The sequence below is a fragment of the Balearica regulorum genome, chromosome 7, assembly GCF_011004875.1.
Source record: "Balearica regulorum gibbericeps isolate bBalReg1 chromosome 7, bBalReg1.pri, whole genome shotgun sequence".
NCBI classification, from domain to species: Eukaryota; Metazoa; Chordata; class Aves; order Gruiformes; family Gruidae; genus Balearica; species Balearica regulorum.
The window spans coordinates 30,218,194-30,240,637 of NC_046190.1; the positions used below are offsets into that span (position 1 = coordinate 30,218,194).

At 41.8% G+C, this 22,444-nt stretch overlaps 2 protein-coding genes across 4 annotated transcripts in view; both read left to right on the top strand.

Moving 5' to 3' along the window:
• The window catches only part of CHAT (choline O-acetyltransferase), a 35,943-nt gene extending 28,415 nt beyond the window's left edge, over nt 1–7,528 (top strand). For 2 of the 3 annotated variants that reach the window (XM_075758701.1, XM_075758703.1), the window contains 2 exons: nt 1,783–1,920; nt 3,626–7,528. In XM_075758701.1, coding sequence (XP_075614816.1) covers nt 1,783–1,920; nt 3,626–3,895 — 408 coding nt within the window. In that variant the 3' untranslated portion in view covers nt 3,896–7,528. Of the gene's footprint in view, nt 1–1,782; nt 1,921–2,282; nt 2,462–3,625 lie in introns of those variants that run through there. The other variant, XM_075758702.1, reaches the window with a different exon arrangement.
• Nucleotides 7,529–8,313: 785 nt separating this feature from the next.
• Nucleotides 8,314–12,356, top strand: C7H10orf53 (chromosome 7 C10orf53 homolog). Its single transcript, XM_010307461.2, has 3 exons — nt 8,314–8,419; nt 10,275–10,394; nt 12,210–12,356. Exons 1-3 carry the CDS (start codon nt 8,314–8,316, stop codon nt 12,272–12,274), a joined length of 291 nt encoding a protein of 96 aa, XP_010305763.2. The 3' UTR covers nt 12,275–12,356.
• The last annotated feature ends 10,088 nt before the right edge of the window (nt 12,357–22,444 follow it).

The window sequence follows — 22,444 nt, forward strand, 5'->3', positions numbered from 1 at the left end:
CCCTTTCCCAATGGGTGCCTACTCCTTAATAAGCCAAACAAGATTATGCTCTCCTGGCCCCCTGCTTCAGGCACGTATTAGTGGTTAAAATGATTCTCCTCTTAAAAGGAAAAACAAACTTGTGCTTTGTTTTTTGTTTAATTCTCCTCTTAAGAGGAAAACCAGGCTTGTGCTCTTTTTTAAATCCTGCCTTCTCTCAGGTTGCTTGTTTCCCTCGTTACAAGGGTCCTGTGTCATGGGGATAGAAGATACCAGTTCTGCTTTCAGTGTAGTAAAATGTCCCTTGTTTAGCATTCCCTTCCTGTATGACTTCAGCCTATTACTGGGGATGAGCTACAGCTCAGTCCTCACAAGCAATCCTCTCACCAGCTAGAATAAGCCTAGACTGAAGGATTTTAAATGCACGTTTTCATCTGAGGCAAATCCTGCCTGGTTGGAACAGCTCAGTGCTGTTCTTCAGATGACAAAAATTTTGATTTGGTTTCCTAAAGAAAGAAAACTCTGTAACTATCCTGTCTCCCCATCTCCCACTAGTGACTTTTGATCCTGTTAGTCATCTTCAATCACATTTCCTAGCAGGGCAAAGATCTTAAAGCTAATAAATTTCTTAAGTCTATAGCATTATGTAGCTGGATAGAGCAGAGAGACCCAAGCATAGCAAGCTCATGGCAGAAAGACTTACGACAGGCTCAGCAGTAGTTCTTGTGAGCTGGCTAGCTGGCCACCAATGTGCCCCTGCTGCTGATGTTCAGCCAATGCACATGCTGCCAATTGCCTTGCCTGTAACCATGAGACAGGAGAGGAAATTGGGGACATTCAGGAGCACGGGCAAGCATGGCTGGTTCTGACCTGTGGGTGATGGTGAGCAGAGACGTAGGCAAGGAGGATAGCAAGCAGACTGCTCTAGGTCTCTTGCTTGTCAAGCATATTATTCTCCTTTGTTAAGCCCTGTTTAATTTGATTCTAGACTCATGGTACCTGGACTACAGCACCATCCACCTATGCTGTCCTACACTTACTGCTTCCAATTGCTTCATTAGTGTGACGGCTAAAGTAAGGGCTGCCCCTAAAATAATCCAGCTCTGCAATGAAGCCAACACAAGGAGAGGGGGAGGGAACTGGAATGTTTGGGCAGTGAATTAAATTGAGAAGCATCTGTGTCCCTAATCTCAGTCTTCTCAAGTGGTGGGGTATGCTAGTAGATCTGTGATAGATCACTGGTAAACCTATCTGCTATTGTGTGATCACCGATAAATCTGTGGCAGACATCTACGAGATCTTTGGATCTAAATTCTATGGAATGACACATGCTTTATCTGCTAGAGTCAGATGCAGGCATCAAGGCAATGAAAGATTAGTTTATTCCAGTTTTGAGGTGTTTTGGAGCCTCTTATCTTGAAATATAATCCAAGTGACGCACAGGAAATTCCAAAATACACTCAGAGATTTCTGGTGTGCTATATGCTCCCCTCAGCAGCTTTGGAAGCTCAGCCCATGATATTCAGCTTTTAGAGATGATGAACACCCAGAACGCCAGATAACATCAGCACATAATACATCCCAAGACCATCATCTTCTTAATTTTTACATCTTTAGAGCACCATGTGAATGTCTAGTTACTGATCATCAGCAAAGTACATACTCAGAGTAATATCTGAACATCACAGGCATTATATCATTCAAACCAAGGTCATCAACTCTGACCATAAAACAAGGCACTAACAGCCAAGAAAATGTCTCCATACTCCATTAAATGCTGGTGTTGTATCATGTTGTACACAGGCTATTACTGGAATGGCAATAGACAATCATCTGCTAGGGCTCAGAGAGGTGGCACGGGAACACTTCAAGGAACTGCCAGAGATATTTACAGATGAGACATATTTGACAAGCAATCGATTCATCCTCTCAACCAGCCAGGTGAGTTTCTCCTGTTCACTGGTCTTGCTAAGCAAAGGCTAATTCATTTGTGTTCTACTAGGCCTTGTAGCTTACAGTGAAAATGATGTAAAAAAAAAAAACAACCAAACCCAAAAACACCAAGCTGGTACCATCAAGAAGTCTGCAAAATTCTGCAGATTTTTAATCTGGTTTTGGTCCGTTCCACAAAATCAGCACAGTAAACACTGACTGAAGTTATCGCTTCCCTTTCCCTTGCAATATCCCAAAGCTCTTCCTGGAAATGCACACAAACTCAGTAAAATTCACATGAGGGTTCAGTGTTTCCTCACTTTCCAAACTGCATATCTTCACATTCCCTTTCTTTTCCTCCTTCCCCTAAGGTGACAGCTTTAGTGGGAATTCTTTGCTCCAGTTACAGTACAGCCACAAGCCAGACAGGCTGCCACTCTGAGAAACAAAAGCCAAGAGCCATGAGGAATTTTTACTCTTAAAAGTAGCTGTGTATGAAATCTTCAAGAGCCTTTGGTTACTCGGTGTAAGACTGCAACCTGTGCAGGCATGCATCTTGGGTTTACAGACATTTTAGAAATGTACAGACATTTACAGATTTAGTTATTTGCAACTATACTAAGATACTCTAAGAGTCAACACTTCCTACTTTTAATGTTCTGACTAAGGAAACATCTTTATAGCATACAGCCTAAAAATTAAATGTTTCATTGCATGCAGTAGTAGTCTTAATGAAAGGAGAAATCTATGCAGGAATTCATTTACTGAAACACTAACCCAACTGCACAGATCCGAACTATGTAACAAAAGAGACTTCTAATATCATGCTATAGCATAAAACCTTAATAAGTAATTTGATCTTGTCATAATGTTTGTAGGCTTTCAGACATGAGTGAATGTAACCAACATACTACTACATAAATTCTCCAAGAAACTATCCATGAGCAAAGAGTGCTTCTGAATAGCTTTATGGCCTTCGGCTGTTGCACAGCAAATTTATCTCACAATTCTATGGCTCTATTAGCAGGACTAATGGCTTGTTCTACACCATTAAAAAGCCAAATGTCATTTGTGAAGGCCCATGTACACAAAGTCTGAAACATAGAGATTTCTAACTCATCTTTTATTTTCTGCAGTAGGAAGCGTTTCACTCCTGTATTATGCCATGATTAAACTGAGGTGTAAAAGAAATATAGCACCTAGGTGCATTAAAATATGTTTTTATACAGCATCACAATTATAAGTGATTATTAGAAATGGACAATACTACTTTCTATAATTGATTACAGTCTTCACATTACAAGTTTAACATAACCGTAAGAAATTAAAATTATGACACATAAAACTTTAAGTTTTTTATGTACCATAATTACATACAGCCTTAAAAATTCCCTATCTATCAGTAACAAAGCTTATAGCTGTTAAAGATCTATACAAAGTGAGCAAAGAAAGGCATTATACCCACTTCAAATGATACCAGTTTTCAAATGGTGGCAAACAGACAAAGCAAACAAATTCTATACCGAGATCAGTTTTTACCTTCCAAGCATCAGCTCCACGTCTGGACTTCCGAAGGAAGTGATATTCTACAAGGGGGATTCACCACATTTCTGGCATTTGTAGCATTTGTTTGTCTTTTTCCTCATTCCTAACCAGCTGATTTCAGGTGCCCTGATTAATCAGAGATCACTCCTTACCTTCTCCCTGCAACCAGGTTCCAACTACTATGGAAATGTTCTGCTGCTACGGGCCTGTGGTGCCCAATGGTTATGGGGCATGTTACAACCCTCAGCCAGAGCACATATTATTCTGCATTTCAAGCTTTAAAGACTGTAAAGAAACCTCCTCAGACATGTTTGCAAAAGCTGTGGAAGAAAGTCTCCTAGACATGAGAGATCTGTGCAGCAAATGCAACTCTACTATGGCAAAGCCACTTGCTAAACAAGAAGCAGACACGCAGCCGCAGAGTGACCGCAAACTCTAAGAGGCTGTGGGAATTATTCTCCTGAATTCACCTTATGAAGAAACAATGACATAGTTGTTCAAAGGCAAGATAGTACTAGTAATACATAGCGTAGATACAAAATGTCATTTGTTTTACATTGTTGCCAACATTTAAAAACCTGTAAGTACTAAATCTACCATTTCTTGCTTGAGAGTCAGCAAAAAAGGTTTGGTCTCACTGTCTTAAATGAAGGAGGAACTAACAGGAGTATGTGTTGTACTACCATTTCTAACCATAATTATCTTATGCCATTTTATCACCTGAGAAATTGAGTAAGATATTATATGACATAATTTAAATACCAAGGCACACCAATTAATTAATATCCCCTGCAAGTAGATCTAAAATATTCACATCTGTTCCTGCAAGATTTGCATGGAAAGAAAAAAAAAAGAAATTTCCCCTATCGGGAATGTTGAGAGTAACATTGTAAATAATAAGCTGATGTCATTAAATCTTGAAAATTGCATGCAGAGTATTTAAAACCACCATGCTATTTCCTACGTAAGAAAAGCAGATTATTTTTAAGAGTGGCCGCTGTGTATTTCCACAGACAGAGTTTAGGAAGATTACACTAGTGTTTGCATGTTCCCCCAATTAAAAAATGCTGCAGAAATAATTTAGCCTTTTTTCTGGTTTGCACTGGCCTCAAGCACAGTCCCATTCTGAAAGCAGCATATTGGAGATAAGATCCATCACAGAGAACTGGGAGAATTTTGTCCGTAATTAATTGACTTAATTATTTCTTTCTATCAGTGAACAAAATCCAGTCTGACAGAGAGGCAAAGCACAAAGCATAAGTGTAATTCAATCCTACTTAAGACCTTTTGTGTTTGCACAGGAATGAATTTAGTCACTGTGACTAGCAGGAGAGTGTATGCAACCACACAAAATCAGAGAGCAATAAATAACTAGAATGAAGGGGCAAACTTGCAATATAAGGAAGCCTCCAAGCTAAAGCTATAAATACTAGTTTAAGAGTACTGGTACTCATATCAGCTTTGCATCATCCCACTTGGGATGGATTTATATTTTTTAATAGTAGATATAGGGTATCATATTCTGCAATATACAGTAAATTCAATCAGGAAAATAATATAGTATCTGGTAATTCTCATATTCTGTGAGTGTTATCCTGAAGGTTTTCTCATTGTCTCTTTCATCTCCTACAAACCCCTCCAAGGACTGATATTTTCAGTTACCTTCTCCCAAGCTGAAATATGTTGCCTTGCTTAGAGGTGTTCAGTCATCACTGTTAGAATACAACTTACTGACTAAAGACACTTACTAACTCCAGCGCAGATCCTTTGCTAGGCAAGCTGGAGCACACTCGGAAGCCTGGCCAGGGATTGGAGAAGCAGAAACATTTCTTCTTCCTTTGTGGGCTGAACAATCACATGCTTAAGCACTCTCGAGCCTAAAAGCAGGAGAATAGATTTATTACAATAAACTAGAAGTGCAGATAGGTTTCTATCTAAGAACTCTAGATACAGATTCAGTAGATTATATATGTCCATGCTTATTTTACTGCCTCTTTGGAGTTGCATACATGCAATTAAGCAGTCTGCTGGATAAAGGCTGTCCACAACCCCATATATGAAAGCACACTGGGCCTGATAATCAATTGGAGCAACTCAGCTATGTTGGAGCAAATCAACTATGATGATTTACAATGATTGAGAGCTGGGCTCATTTTTTAAAAGTTAATGTGCTCATTTAAAAATATCTATGTTTCATTACTCCATGAGCTGTGGTTCAAACCAAAGATGAAACCTATTTTTAGAATATATAAATAATATTATGGTATAAAAGCTGCCCCAAAGTTAAAATGTTAAAAAAAAAAAATTTAAAAAAAATCAAGAAAACTGTTAAACCAAATGTTCACTTAATGAATATACTGTTCAAAATGTGACTTTAAATTGTTCCTATACTACAGTTACAAGAATTACTTTGAAACATTCCCAGTAGTTTTCTTTTGTTCTGTCTCATATCACTACAAAAGCATTCTGCATTTTTAACATAAACGTAGCACTACAACCTCAAGATTTTTTCATAGAATTGTATATGTAAAATTATAACCTTATTTTAAGTGTATAAAAATGCTGTTAATAGTTATTTGATTATTTATTAATTTGCTTCTAATGAATATATGATTTTATTTTGTATTCCTAGTTCCATCGGTACTGATATTTATTTGCATATCTTACCTGTGCTTTCATTTTACTTTTTTTGGCTGGAATTTTAACAGTAGCTCACACACTGTACTCAACAGTCACTGAGAATTCAGACAGAAACTGCAGCCACACCTGAAATTTTATACCAATTTATCATTAAGAGCCTCTTACATGTCTACAGCTGTCATAACAGGTGTTTTGGATTCTCCAACACTGAAAAACACTGACACCACATTTTTACTCAAGGAAGAAACGAGTGACCACACATGCTTTCTATTTATTTAGCTAGGCATTCCATACTTCTATGCTAGATACTCACTGATCCAGTTTTAGTGTTTGGCCTGAGTACATGAAATGAACTCATCCCCTCCAGAGGAAAGCATTTGCATACATGCTTAACCTTAGCCATTACCTATGCTAAAAGTAGTATCTGCAAAGTACCTGACTTTGACTTGCAGTTCAAGAAACTTCAGACTTGGTTCAGGTACGTTTAAACTGGAGGGTCCCGATTAAATTACAAATGGGTAAAATTCACAGCACAGGGCATAGTAAACTTCATGGTTTGCCAGCAGGAGCTTCATAAGGGACTGCGCTGCTTCTCAGAATCCCCCACACCTATGTGGTATGATCCCATGCTGCAGTCACAGCTATTAAGGATTTCAGGAAACAGATAGTTTTCTTAGGCTCTTATTTAACATTATTTGTGTTATACAAATGAAGTTCTCTTCTGAAGTTTAAAAATACGCAGTCTGTACACATGCACTTATGGAAATCAAATGTGAAGCTTTTAAAATGTTTCCAACCAGAAAACTATGGAATAGATTGTTCATTATAAAAAGGGAGAAAATCTTGATTGACTAAGTGTAATTACATTAAGGTAACAAGTGGCAATGATTTAATGAGACCTCTTGGTGGGACTTGGGACATACAAACCCCATGCCAGAGAATTTTAAGGTGGTAACTATTTCACTCTCTCTGTAGGTGTACACCCACATACCCACAGTACTGGGATGTAGAAATTATAAAGCCAGGTTTTGTGAACTTATACATTCACCGTGAACAAAAGGGAAAGAAACTTGACTTCAAAAGAGTGGTGGTTTAAGGGTGTGAGAACCTTACCTCACTCCCCTGTGTGGTGTCAAAGCCCCTGCGTGAGCTGCAGCTAAGCAGGACATGGTTGTGACAACACAGCTGAACTTCTGGCGTATGAGTTGCAGAAGACATAAAAATATTTTAGTGATACTTTTATTTTTATAAAATAGTATAGATTTATGACAAATGTAAATGCATATTTATAGCACATTTTGTTTCTGTTATGTTTAGTGCTCTACTGAAATATATTTATCTGTCTATATTAATATATATGACCTGAAACGTACGCTGGTAACACGAATTCAGCTTATTTAAAGACGGAGTTCCGCACCGCAAATAAAAACTACCAGAGGAAAGACCCTCTCGCCTTTTTGTGCCAGGCGCCCCCCCCCCCCCCCCCCCCCGCCAGCCCACCTCGCCCCGCCCCACGCCGCTGGGGAACCTCTGGGACGGCCCCCGCCGCCGCTGCCCTTCCACGACCCACCTGCGCCGCGGCGTTAGGAGCCCCCGCCGGCCGCCCCTCACGGGAGGGGAGACGGGACGGCACCGCTAACGGCTCCCAACGGCTTCTAACGGCCGCGGCGCGCGACCCCGCGACCCGCCCGGCGAGCCGGCGCGAGCGCCCCGGCGCGAGGCGCGCCGCGCGCCAGCCCGCAGCCGCGGCCCCGGCGCATCCCGCCTGCAGCGCCCGCGAGGCGCGGGGCCCGCGGCAGCCGGGTCGTTGGGCGGCACCAGCCGAAGCCCCGGAGCGCCCCGAGGCCGGGCTGGAAACGGCGCCCACCGCCGCAACCGGCCGACCGCCTGCCTGCCTTTGCCCTGCGGGGGCGGGGGCAGCTCGGGCAGGACTCAGCCCTGCGCAGAGGCCCGGCGGGCGCGTTTTGCCGTGGCTTCCGTCTGCTCAGGCCGCAGGAAGGGTCTCGGTGCTGCAGGGCACGCGGGCTGCAAAGGGCGGCTCGAGCTACCGCGTTCTGCGCGTGACAAAGGAAAGAGCTGGTCCTGGAATGCGCCTCGGAAGGCATAAACACTTCCATGTTTGCTGAAATAAACTTCGATTACAAAGTGTATATATTTTTCTTCTCCAGTTACACAAACCTCGTTAAAAACACAGTGAGATAAACTCATAAATCAAAGATGCAAACGCTTAAGCTGAAATTCAGCTATAAAGCAGAGTACTCGGGACTACAAAGTAACTTCCGCCACTTACAGCCCGCCTATAATTCCCCGCAATTAGCGGAAGGCGGGTGGCGGGTACCCCCAGGCTGGGGGGGCCGTGCGGAGTTTGGGAGCAGAGCTCTCCCCACTGCTCCCGCTCGCAGCCAGGCTCCAGCCGGGAGCCCTCAGTCAGGAGCCGACCCGGGGCTGGGGGCTGGGTTTTTCCCGATTCATCACGAATTAAGGAGCGGCATAGTCTAGGTTCTGTTTACTGGGGCATGAGCAACAGCCTGCCTCTGTTCTGACGCTTTTCAACTATAAGAGGATACATAATAAAAACTTCTGCCTAGCAAAATTAATCTAAGGTTGTAAGAGGGATCAAATTGTATGCATGTGATCTAAAGTATTCAAATAAGTAAAATTTTGTTATCATAAAGGCTTTAGATCACACTGATGCATCCAAAAAAAGAAAGATAAACTCAGTATCGGACGAACCACAAGTGGTTGACGCTGGAAACTTAGACAGAGCGGGAGTTAATGCAATATATAGGCTACCGGCAACTCATTCAAATTCTTTTACTGGGGTTTCTAGATCCTGCCATGGACCAAGACAGACCAGGCTTCAAGCTAGGGAAACTAGTAAACGTTTTGGTTTGTTTTGTTGTTTAGGGTTTTTTAATTTATTCTTAACTTAGAACCAACAGTATAGAGATGTCATCTCTCTCATCCATTTTATAAATGTGACTTAATTGTCAGAGATTTCCATTAAACTTCCTAGAGAGCAGCGAGAGCTGTCTGGTGAGGATGAGGAAGCAGAAGCTGAAAGCATGCTGCCTTATGAACCGGTCTCCTTCCTCAGCCGTTTGCTGCAGTTTTTCAATAAGTTGAATTAAAATGCTGCAAACAGCTGTCACAGGTGGACACAGTTAGGTCAGGGGTTGGAACTAGATGATCTTTGAGGTCCCTTCCAACGCAAACCATTCTGCCATTCTATGAAATGTTTGAGGAACACTGACCTTTAACAAGTCATGCAGCTACAGCGGAACCAGGGTAGAGGAAGCAGTACCTCTACCTGCCAAAATAACCGATGTGCATCGGTCAATATCCTGTCTCAGCCTTAACACATAGCTGATAAAAACCTGAAAAGGTGAAACCCTGAATGTTTGACTATACAGGAATCTGCTTTTGCCTTGTAAAAACAAGTTAATAGAATTAGATGAATTAAAAGAAAAAAAAATAAAAATCTATGGGGGCCCAGGCAGAAGCACAGGGTATTTCTGTTTTGCGGGAATTGTATTATCAGCCAGTTCTCTTATTTCCCCAGTTCTGATTAATTTGCAACAACGCTACACAATGTACCATAATAAACCCAAAAAGCACCTAATTCATCTAAACAAATATGTGGGCCGAGAGAGGATTTTGTCCCTTCTGGTTTGATTCTCAGCTTCACAAAATCTCAAGTCTTTAACGTCCTGAGGAATTACTCTTTGAGCAGAAGTGAAATGAATTATGCGTCGATGAACAATTGGGTTATCAAGGTTGTTCACTTAATGTTCCAGCTGTTCTATAGCACCATCTTAACGTTTATTGGAGATTTCTTTTGAATTTAGTCTTATTCCATGGTACTTACAAATAAATACATTGCGTTTCTTACAGCTGCTGTGCCAGTTAATAGCAAACACAAGTACATAATGAATTTCTTGCCTTTTACCGCTAGAACTAGAAATGACAGAGGGTGGAGGCTTCATTCAAAGGAGATCCATTAAGGTAATAATAGTGAAGCCAGAGATTAAAGCTGATAGGATTTGCGGGGAGTTTTGTACAGCACTTAGCTGCATTAACACTGTTGTTTGCTCCTTGCCCTCCTAAGTGCTAAAACTTAGATGTACTCGGAAACCAACAAACACAGCACTGGCCACTGCTTCTTCACCCTTTTCCAGCTGTCCTGCAGGCAGATGGACATCAACTGATTCCGGAAGAGACACCAGACTGGAACGCTGTAGAGCTGGTGCTCAGCAGGGAGGCTATATTTCACTGCAACATGCATGACCTGGATTTTGGTAAGTACAGAGTTTTATTCATCGTGGTTTCTCGCCAAAAGCACTTACATTTTGAAATGAGCACTTCCTAAGGCATAAACAGTCTGAGTTCTGTTAACATTAACACTTTGAAGCTCTGCACTCCTTTATATTTGAAGCAGTTTGGAGGCACAGTCGGGAATAGAGGATGGTTTGGGAGTTAGGGCCGTGCTTGGGAGAGCACTGTTCGGGGCCTTCCCGCGTGTGCCAACACACAATCACACAAAAACCTGCCAGGTTTCAGTCCACAGAGGTATTAGGACAGGCGAGGAAAGGAGTTCTCAAGTTTTCTCATCTCCTGTGCAAGTGGCTTCCAGAGGAAGTGTGTTGGGTTTGTGTGGCAAGGTTTTGGTAGCGGGTGGGGGCATGGGTTATAGGGGTGGCTCCTGTGAGGAGCTTCTAGAAGCTTCCACAGTGTCTGATAGAGCCAATGCCAGCCAGCCCCAAGATGGGCCCGCCCCTGGCCAAGGCCAAGCCAATCAGCGCCTCTGTGATAACATATTTAAGAAGGTGGGAAGTTTTTTTACATCCGGAGGGGGAAGTGCGGAGATGTAACATTAAGGTCAGTGCAGGAGGAGGGGGGAGGAGGAGGCGCTCCAGACACCGGAGCAGAGATCCCCCTGCAGCCCGTGGTGAAAACCATGGTGAAGCAGGCTGTCCCCCTGCAGCCCATGGAGGACCGATGAGGGGGTGTAGAGATTCCACCTGCAGCCCGTGGAGGACCCTACGCTGGAGCAGGTGGAGGTACCCGAGGGAGGCTGTGGCCTGTGGGAAGCCCGGGCTGAAGCAAGTCCCTGGCCGGACCGGTAGACCCGTGAAGAGGGGAGCCCACGCCAGGGCAGGTTTTGGTGGCAGGACTTGTGACCCCGTGGGAGACCCACGCTGGAACAGTTTTCTCCTAAAGGTCTGCACCCCATGGAAGAGACCACGCCGGAGCAGTTCGGGAAGGACTGTAGCCCGTGGGAGAGACTCCATTTTGGAGCAGGGGAAGGATGAGAGGAGTCCTCCCCCCGAGGACAACGAAGCGGCAGAAACAACGTGCGCTGCACTGACCGCAACCCCCATCCCCCTCCCCCTATTCCCCCCCCCCCCCCCCGCCACTGAGGGGGGGGGAGGAGGGTGAAGCCGGGAGTGAAGTTGAGCCCGGGAAGGGGGGAGGGGTGGGGGAGGTGTTTTAAGGCTTGATGTTACTTGTTTTTTTTCATTGCTCTATTCTGTTTAGTAATAAATTAGATGAATCCCTCTTTCTAAGTTCAGTTTGTTTTGCTCGTGATGATAATTAGCTCTCCCTGTCCTTATCTCGACCCGAGCCTTTTGTTAACTTCTCCTCCCCATCATGCTGGGGAAGGAGTGAGTGAGCGGCCGCGTGGCGCTCAGCTGCCGGCTGGGCCTAAACCACGACAGGAAGGCTGACAGGCACTGCCGCTCACCTCCCCAATTTTCAACAGCCTCTCTGGGGCTGGGGACAGGAGTTGGGGAGCAAAAGCAGAAAACTGAGCAAGGATAATGGCATTTCCAGCACCACAGCTCGCTTGGTTTCACCTTCCTCAGGGAAGGCAGACGGGCCAAGAACCGGGAGGTTCCAGTTGGAAATTTCTTCCAACAAAATACCCCATCTTAGCCCTACGCTAGACAGTGAAGTAGCGGCTAATAGGCCATGCTACTGTCTGCTGAACCCCCTGCACTGCTGCGATCACTTTTTGCTCTGTGTCAACTCCAGATCAAAGCAGAATCAAGCTCAGATTACGCAGCTGACCAGGGCAGAGCCACGCTGAGTCCAAGTACTGTGAGGGAGAGGCAGGGATGGCAAGTTGGATCCACTTTGTGGAGAAGCCAGAAAAGCAGTGTTAAATGTTCACTGATTTACAGGGACACAATCCCTTTTTACCTTGGTTTTCTGTCAGACAATTTACTTGTATTACAGAGGTATTAGAAATGTCAGGATACAGTTGGTTCTTTACACTTCTAGGCCTCTTAATGAAGCTCTAAATAATCTTACTTGTTACATCTGTGTGTCAACCAAATAAGAATATACCACTTTTTCCAGAACCAGTCATATGTTACCACCCTGAATATTACAAATTCACATAGAACTGCGACTTGCATGTAGTTCTAATAATTTGATTTTAATTAAAAGAAGAACAAACCTCCTGGATATCTTTCATCCTTTCAACTTTTAGAAAGTTTCCTATGTCAAAGATAATAATTTCAGTCATTCATAGCTGATGATCAATCCATACATCTTTCATACAGATGTGCCAATCCTGCTCTTTACTTGGCCACACATGTCCCAGAGAACATTTGTGCATCGTTAGCCCAAAGGTACTGAGAGAAGGAAGTTGGCATGGCCCTAAGGACAGGATTAAAGCTGACTGGGTGTTACCACAACTGATATTGCAGGTTTCTCAAAAGTAATGCTGCCTTTTCCTCTCTATTTTTTCCCCCCAATAACTAGAGTATGAAGCTTCTTTTTTGCTTCTGATTTGTCAACATATAGTCTCAACCCTCAGCTTCATTTTAAAACCACTTTTGACTACTCAGGTAAATTCAGCAGTTTGCAAATAATCATATGCCAGAATGGTGGTGCCCTGAGCAATTTTCAGTTTGGCCCATAATTAGTTATGCAAGTAAGCAGCAGTTAGTCTTTGCATCCTAACGGAGTGGTGTGAACAAAGAAACACAGCATTTCTCCAGGCTCAGGAGCACTAGGCAGCAAAGCTGCAGTTTCTAGCGTGGCTGCAGGAGAGACAGGCTACCTGACATAAAACCAAAGACAAAGAAATCCTGTCACTCGGTGTCTCCTGTTGGCTGTAACCTGCAGGGAGACAGCTGTACTTACCAACAACCAGACCGCATTTATGGTGCTACTGATCCAACACAAAAGTGTTATCAAAATAACGCTATTGCTATGCCCAAATACAGTCCCCTTACCAATGACCTATAGATGACAAAGGCATTAAACCAATATTCTTTAGTGAGAAAAGAATACTCATAAAGTCAAGCTAAACAGAAACTGTATTGTGTCTTAGAAGACCAAAACATTTTTGCTTTCTACAACTCTGATATACAAGACTAGAAAGTGAAAACATTCCGACTGAACCACGTTGAGAAGATCAATACAATTAAGCTTGGTGCAGATAACGAAGGCACTTTCCGCAGCAGAGATTCAGGCAGAGGGCAGACTGGGGATTCAGCGCCTGCCCCGCTCCAGTCATGCCCTGGACAGCAGCAAGTCAGTTCACACCTCGCCTGACCCTGCCTGTGCGTACGAGCAGGCTGTCCTGCACCACCACCCAGCTCCAGCGCGGCCCTCGGCGCAGGGAAGGGCTTCAGACAACCCACCCCGCTGCATTTGTCAGTGGGACACCAACAAATGGCTTTCTGCTTTGGCAGTGAATTGTTTATTGGCCTCTTCGGTAAGTGCAAATTAATTAGACTAAGTTAGTTTAAATAATGTTAGTTCTGGGCAGAATTTATTCCCAAAAATAGAAGAGTAAGCTCCCCAGGCCTCTTGAGCATGGAATGCCAGTCATGAACATCAATGGAAATGCTCCAGGCAGAAGAGCTCACCAGTGTGAGTAGCTTATTTTTTAAAAAAAAGTTCTAGTTTTGCTGTGTTCAGTGCCCTCTGTAACATCAATCTGAGGACATTTCTGACATATCTCCAACTTAGAATGCCAGAGGTTCTGAAGGAAGATATTAAACCTTAATAGACCAACATGTTTAGCCAGAATAAATACAAATAAGCTTTGAGGAACACAAGGCTTCAGGTCTGAAAGAGAAGCAGCAAACTTCAAGACAAGTATGGGTTGAGAACAACTGCTCTGACTTCGCTTTAGAGTAAAATTATGACCAAATTGTGAAAGACAGATGAGAAAAGACTTTTAATGTCACAGTGAGAGATCTTCCAGCGAGATAAAAAAAATTAGCTCCATCAGGCATTTTGAGCACAGCCAACTAGAATGCATAAAGAGATCTCAGGCCCCGTTATTGTGGTTTTGTTACAGAAGGGAAAAATAAATACAAATTTGAAATAGCCCTTTCAGTTTGGTACCCGTCCCCCAAACACTACCTGCGATTGGTTGCCATGGCACTAGCAGGCAGCTGGATATTTGAAGGCACTGTAGTAGCCACTTGGACAGAGGCATTTAATTTTTTTTATACGTGAAATAACCACTTTTTTTCCCTCAAACTCTCCTTCATTTTTAAGGGGATTATCTGCCCCACAGATAATCGTGGCCATTTGAGAACGGAACCTAGCCTGCAAGTCCTCTCTACAGTGACTTTTGTCCAGACTATTGCAATAAAGTCAAATCAGGAGGAAGAAAACAGCAGCAGCAAATTATTCCAGTAGTAACGCCAAATAAATTGCTGTGCAGCTTTTATGGTTTGACTAATTGTCTCATTAAGACACATTTCTGATCACTGAAATGGATCTCAAGTATTTTTAATCACTGAAAAAATTGTACCGCTAAGAGCCTCTCTCCCTTCTATCCCTGGCACTATTTGCAATGGAAAACACACAAAGGCTCCTGTTGATTGGAGCCCCGCTGCTGCACAGTTGGCAGTCAAATGGTACTAATGGCACAGTAACACAATATAACTAAAATAGTTTGCCTTTTAGAGTAACAATCTCTTATAACATGATTAAGATCTATCTTGTGCGTTCCCTTATGTTTTGCAAATGGCTTTAAAAAATCTGACAATTTTTCCAGTAATTTCTTCAAAAAGGGAGGGAAAATAAAAAAATCATTAGCTATCAAGAAACAAATTAACCACACTTGATGCATTAAAAAAAGATGAAAACAACTGCACCAAGGACAGGCTGCACAGCAGCATGGTTGTGTGGTACGCAGTCCACTCCCCCTTGGAGAACACACCTCCAAAGACCGAGTTTGTCACATTTAATTGCAGACACTTTATCGAAGCACTTAATTTAGGAGCTGGCTTGCCCTAGGCTAGCTCTGTAAGTGATGGAGAGAGGCATCTCCACAGAGCAATTCAGATATCTCTACTGAGTGTCGACTGTAGGATCTCTGGGCTCCTAATTCAGGTACTTTTTTGGTGCTTGGTTTCAAACAATATTAAGAGAGATGAAACTTCTTCCTCACATGACGAGCACATTTCAAAAGGAGCAAGCTGGCATTATCCAGCATGTTACTGACATGCTCTTTACACTCTCAGACAGGAAGATTTTGCTCTCAGCTGCCAAACCCAGCGGCTGCACAAGCCATACATTGCAACAAGGTGCTTCCCCTTAGAAGAGTTGTAGGTGTTTGTCCCATACATCATCATATGAAAGACAGCAGCCACTTAATTTTCAAGTCACTTATTCTCAGAAGCCTAATGCAAAAGTGGCACAGCTATTGCTAGGAGAGATGTACGCTTTCATCGTGGCCAGCCTGATCAAAAGAACCTGCAAAAGCATTGGAGCTCTTTTGTGGAAATGGAAGCGATGCATGGGAAGGAAATCACTCCATACAAATACTCCAGAAGAGTTGAAGAGATCCGATTTATTCTCAGGCATGTTTTGCTTGTTTTAAAGTGACTGTACGAAGGTAATCATCAACTTGCTGTGGCTGCACTTCTGAGTGTGTACTTGGAAAAACAAAGCAACATACAGCTGCGATCAGCACAGTTCTCAGAAAAGAGTTTAAACTTCATTAGACAAACAAAGTTGAATTATTTGAATAACTGGGATTTTTTAAAAATAAAAATATCAATGATACTATAGTTAAATTTTCTTCCTGTTCATTTTGCATATCGGCCATCCAATAACGTGATATTAAACATGGCAGCACTAAGAACTTCCATGCATCATTTCTACCTATTGAGAGTCTGTGACAGATTCGCTTTGCAGTGGGTATGAAATCATTTCTCCATCTCCTTCATCTGAAATGGAGAAAACAGCTTTGAGTCACAGAGATCTTGTATTCCCTAAAGCATTTTCCAATTCTCCAGTAAAAAGTGCTGTACAACTAGCTGTATGGCATTCCTCAATTACTGCAGAGAAATGCTTTATTCAAACTGTCCAGATTTCTTTTGGTTATTTTAAGGTATTTTTGTTTAAAATACTGAGAACATTCCCTATCAATGCCCACGCACATTATGAGTGGAAAACAGCCCAAGAGAATACAAGCAGGATTCTTCTGCTCTGTCAAGGCACATATTTACAAGACTCATAACTCACTATAGGCTCATTCAAGTGAGAGACAAGATGCATTACTAATTTAAGATGAATTTGAAATGTGGCAATTTACTCCTACAACTTTCAGGTTTTGTCAATTTTGTAAGGCAGTTTAAAAAAAAAGACAGGGTTGTTCTGCACCCACATATAGGCACTATTCAGACACAGAAATATTTGCTCACATAAGTGTATATGTAAATGCACCCAGGAAGGCATCCACCAAGTTCATATGAAATATAATCAGAAGCATTACAAATTAGTGGTCTTTGTCATAGGCTTTGGAATTAATTCAGAGGAACAGAATATGCCAGAGATCTCTCTTTACTTCCCTTTGGGCTTTGCTACAGAGACAGGTACGACAAAGTTCTGCATAAATCTATAGAGCTCATGAGCTGCGCAATATTGTGCTAAGAAAAATAAAATTTTACTGATAAGTCTAGTGAGGGGCCCGAGAGCTGTGGTAAAGGCGCGGGGGGGAGGAGGAAGAAAAAAAAAATAATCACACTTCATGTAGCATATCCCTAATTTTTTAATACATGTAAATATCAGAACAGTGGTGCTGAAGAGAAGGCAAAACATTAGTGGGTTTTTCTGCTGACCGTCCCTGTAGAAGCTATTTATGTGCAGCCATATATTGATGTACTCAGACATATTTTCCTGAAGCCTGTAGAGTTTTGTCTAAGCAAGGGCTTCAGAATGTGTGTGTAAATATATTAAGGAATGTCAGCTTCATAATGAGAAGGGTGTATTGTGGTATAAATATTGCAGAGTACATTAAATAAACATGGTCACATATGACCAGGTATCTATTAAATGAGCACATCACAGGAGAAGTTAATTATCTAAGATGTAACTAGGAACTATCTAGAATCACTGGAGATTAAGTTGCTTTATTTCTGTTTATCTTTCCTCCTGAATAGGCAGTAGGTTCTTGCAATGAAGAGTCCCAAAGCAACACAAAGCTTCAACTCTTCATCAACTCTAGGATGACAGAGTTTTGTCAACAATAGTTTGAAGTTCTGATAAACCAAAAAGTTTCCTCAAAGTAATTTTGTGCAAAATACGTGGAATGTATTCAAAATATGCTGAATACAAAACAGTATTTAAGATGTAAAAGTGCAAAATATTTATGCTTCTTTTGATATTTTAAGCTACTCAGGGGAAGGAAGACGACTTACATGGTATATTTTATGTATACGTATTTCTCTCATATATTGCACCCCCAAAAAAGCATACACAGGCTTCTTCAAATCTGAATGTTAGTGTCACAGGCTAATATCCCAGGAATAATGTATACATTTACTATATTAATAAGATTTTTCTAGACTTGAAGAGCTATTGTGTTTCAGTCTAGACGCAAAAACGTTTTTTCTGATGGAATTCGATTTTGCTTGGGCTATGAATTCATGAAGAAAACTCTCTGCTATTCTTCCTATACAACATAATCAATGTTGCAAACACTTTTTTGTTAAGGATATGTTTGTGCAAACCACTCTAGCACAAAGACCAGCTAATGAAAAAGGATTTAATCACATAAAATTCTTGAAAGCAAGACGAAGCCAATCCCTTTAAATTACTTAAGTACTGCTTAAGCCCTGTCATTAACATATACTAATAAATATTTCATCTTTAACAAGCCTGTTGGGAACAGTTTGTTAAGCATTTATTTCTAATCATGGGAAATTATGTACGATCATTTTATCATGTTCTGTATTGGAAAATTTTATTTTATCCTCTTTATCCATAACAGTGGACACACTCATTTGGGGAAAATATACTCTTTTCTCAAACGAGGGGAAACATACTCTTTCTTCAAATGTGTTTTGCTTTTTACTAATTAAGTTTACCCTTGCAAAGTCCTGGGCAGCACACAGTGATGGCTCACATTTACTTGGTGGCCTCTCCTGTGGAACTGACTGACTACACACAGGGGAGCTTTTACTGGAAACCCCAGCATCTGGAGTACCCAAGGCATCACTGCAGAAGTAACCTCGCAACCTGGGCAAGGTCATTTTGGCAGGCTAAAGAACCGAGGTCTCCCCCATGGCACAGCCAAGCACCAGACAGAGGATACCAGGGGTGCATTTTCAGGCGCCTTCTAACATTGACCCCCAGTTTTTCCTCTACCCTGGGTAGCATTGCAGGTGCAGGGGGAAATCTATGAGAGCACTAAACATCACTGCCCTTCACCCAAGACCCTGTGCAGACAGCTGTTATTCCACTGCAAGCCCAACTGGAATACGGTCACTTAAACCACTGGTAAAACAAACCCATTGTACTGATAGCGCCTGATGTGAAACCAAGGGGAAATAATCAGGAGCCAAGCTGAGCTGTTACACAGAGCTCCTTCCCTTGGGATAGTCTGAGCACACCCTCCGTCCTGCAGACGGGAGACTGTAAGGCTGGCTGGGTATGACACAGGCAGGAAGTTTCTCTGTGCTCCTTTGTGAGAGTATCAGTGAATTTACGGGGTATCGAATAGGAAGTAAAGATTTCTGCAACAGAAATTATATTTCAGCATTTCAGGCAGCATCTTTAGTGATGACTACAATTGTTTTTCCCTCTAAACAAATTAGATCTCCATTTGCCATTAATGACTGCATCACTTAAATATCACAAAGGAATTGCCTGGTGCGCTTATTAATAATTGAAAACTTTGAAGAACTCTGTGAAACATTTTCAATCAAAGCTAATAAACCTCTAAAATATTCTTTTTCCTGAATAATTTTTCCTTCTGTTCTTTTACTCTCTTTGGATAATAAGCTACATTTCAAATAATGGCATTAAGCACAATCTGAAATAAGAGTTAAGAAATATCTAAAAGTAGAAGTGGTTTCAACAGTTAAAAAAAGGCAAGAATTAGAAAAGAGGCATTATTAATCTGTTTCCTTCTTGCAAGTATGTTGACTTTCTATGTCAGTCTTCATGCTGTTTCCCGATATCCTACGCTGATGATTAAGAAAATGTAACCACTTAATCTCTGTCCTTCTGCATAAACATGAAGAAAAAATTTCAATAATCATTTTTTTAATCAGTAGAGTCCATCAAATCAAGACTCCTATTGCTACACAATTGGACTTCACAGAACTACTAAAAGACCAAAGTGGGGGGGGGGGGGGGGGAACACCCAAAACTTTTTCATCAGAGCTAATAGAAATCTTGGATGCCTTTTGCCATTTAAAGCTTCATGTTAGAGTTATTCTACTCAGTAATCTTTACTACCCAACAACAAGGGCAGAAACCCAGCAGACCTCACCTGGGGATAATGGCTGCAGCACGGCAAAAGGCAGGTCATTCTTCACCTCCACCCAGGGAAGGACAAGGGATTTTAAAAGGCTTTATTTTGTTGGGGGTTTTTTGTTGTTGTTGCCTGGGTTTGGGGTTTTTTGTTTTTGTTTTTGTGTTTTGTTTTTTTTTTTTTTAAACAAAACTGTATTTCTCTACCATCTTTCACTCAAAGGTTTCCTCACCTTTTCCAAACAAACCTCACTGCACTTTGCACTGCAACTGGCAGTAATACATCCCAAGCAGCTTTTGCCAGTAGCTTGCAACAGAAATCCCCAGCCACGCTGTGAGTTTCTCTCTAGGCCTTGAAGTTCTCAGAAGCTCTGACAATAATTCAAAGGACAGTGTTCCCTTCATCCCAAGGGCAGGATGAGGCACCCCTACCCAGTTCCCACCAGCCAGGTTTCTTACCTGCCCATGGAAAGCACCAGCAGCCAGGAGCCTGTGGCCCCCTTTCCCAGCAGCCAGCCTCAGCCTCCTTCACCGTAGTGTAACTCCATCCTTCCTACGGCAGGAACAGCCAGCAATGCCCCACAGAAGCCCATGCAGGGACCCACTGCAGGGGCCCAGCCACAGCCCACCACGCTGGGGAAAACAAGGTGAAGTATTGAGGGGGTGATGAAAGGAGCTAGAGAAGAGCCACCTGGGCCCAAACCCTGGGCTTTAACTGGTTAATGACAGGCAGGGTTTGCTTGGCCAGTCCCATCAGCCATAATTAAGTAGTCACCTGTACTGGGTAACTCATTAGCCCTAGCACCAACCTGAGCAGTTGCCTGTGAAATTAAAACATACTGAATTCACCAAACCAACAAGATGATAGCAGACTTTTTTTGCTTCATCTTTGACCAGAATTGTTAACTTTACATAGATACTGCATCTGCTTTTAGGGACATTCTTGCTTTACGTGATTTTTGAGTGTGCCTCGATTTCACGTTTTAAACAATGATCAAACTAATCTGTGCTACTGGCAAAAAGCTAGACTGAGCAACAAGTCTGTGACACCTGCATAAGATTAATAGCAATCAAAAAGACTGATTTTTTGACATGAGTGCACATGTGTGTGTAGAGCAGGGTTTCCCAAGCTTTCGTTTTGTTATTATTACCAGCAGTTGTTCCCAACTCTGTATCAGAGGCAGCTGGTCTGTTTGTGCACCAAGGTAAGAGCTACTAGAGCTCTTAAGACAGCGGCTAGAGAGTCCAGCCAAGGGGTTCTTTAAAAAAAACCCAAAAACCGACAAACAAGCTCACAAAAAACCCCTCACAAACCCAAACACACACGTTCATCTACACAGTTCAACCAATGCCCACACCTTCCCATTTCTTGTCTAGTCTCATACATCACTTTTTACCTCCTAGAACACATAGAATGGTTCCCTTTCTGGAGAAGGGTTCCTCCTCTGCTCTAGCAGACTGACTCCAACTGTACTACAGGTAGAGCAAAGGTTTCCACCAAGCGCACCCCTGCTGTTAGCACAGTTCATCAGGTAGCTACTAGGAAATAAAAATAATTCTGTGACAGGAGCTGTTTGTCTTTGCAAGTTTTTTGCTGTTGTGGGCAAGCACGATGTGGTACCTCACCCGCACATACGATGAAGTCAATTGATTCTAAAATTTGCTGTTTCTTCCTTCTGAGTTACAAAGCTGTGATTTGAATTTCAGTGCAGACTACCTGCAGAAGAGGCTTATATAATACTTCAGTCCTTTTCAAACACTCAACAAAGATTAATTGATAGCTATTTAGTATGTAAAAAGTATTTAACTTGTCAGCTAGTTCTAACAAAGTATTTGTTTTCTGTGAGATCAGAGAGATCTGGTTTAAAGTTGCCATTACAGAAACTTGCATTCATTGTTGATAATGCACCTATATAATGTGCATCTATTTAAGAACTCTCTGTAAGAGTTTTTTATTCAAGGGGCCTCGTTGAAGAAAAGCAGCAGAATTCTGCAAATAAGTATAATCTATGCATTTAGCAATTTATAATGCTTTAGTAGCTTTTGAACATTTACTATCTGAAAGTGCAGGCAACAGGAAAAATAATTCAATAGAAACATATGTTGAGCCAACATGTTAAGAGAAATGAATTTCAGTGTTTAGAAATTAGAGAAGTTAATTCCAGTCTAGTTCCAGTATTTTAAAATTCTGCTTGAACTACAAGGGTGTTCATTTATTACTTTAAAAAATGATAATAGGATAAAACAAAATACTCTAATATAACCTCAATGCTATTATTACTTTTAACCCAATGGTTTTGAATAATTATCTTTTTCTAGTCCAAATACTGTCTCCCTCACTGCTACTATATTTAAATAAGCCACTATTGAGGAAACAAACAGGGAACGGAAAAATGAGCTGCCTTAGCACTCTTACCAATGGGATGCTAATGCCAGCACTCAAAGGAGAAACTGTCAAAAACAACAGCCGTAACAGAGAAATTTGTTTTTACATATTTTTATTTTATTGGGTTTTTTACATTCTTTGATGGAATTTTTATGCAATTATTATGCCACAATCTATGATACACAATGAAAAAGGAAACCTGTCATTTACTACTTAAATTTC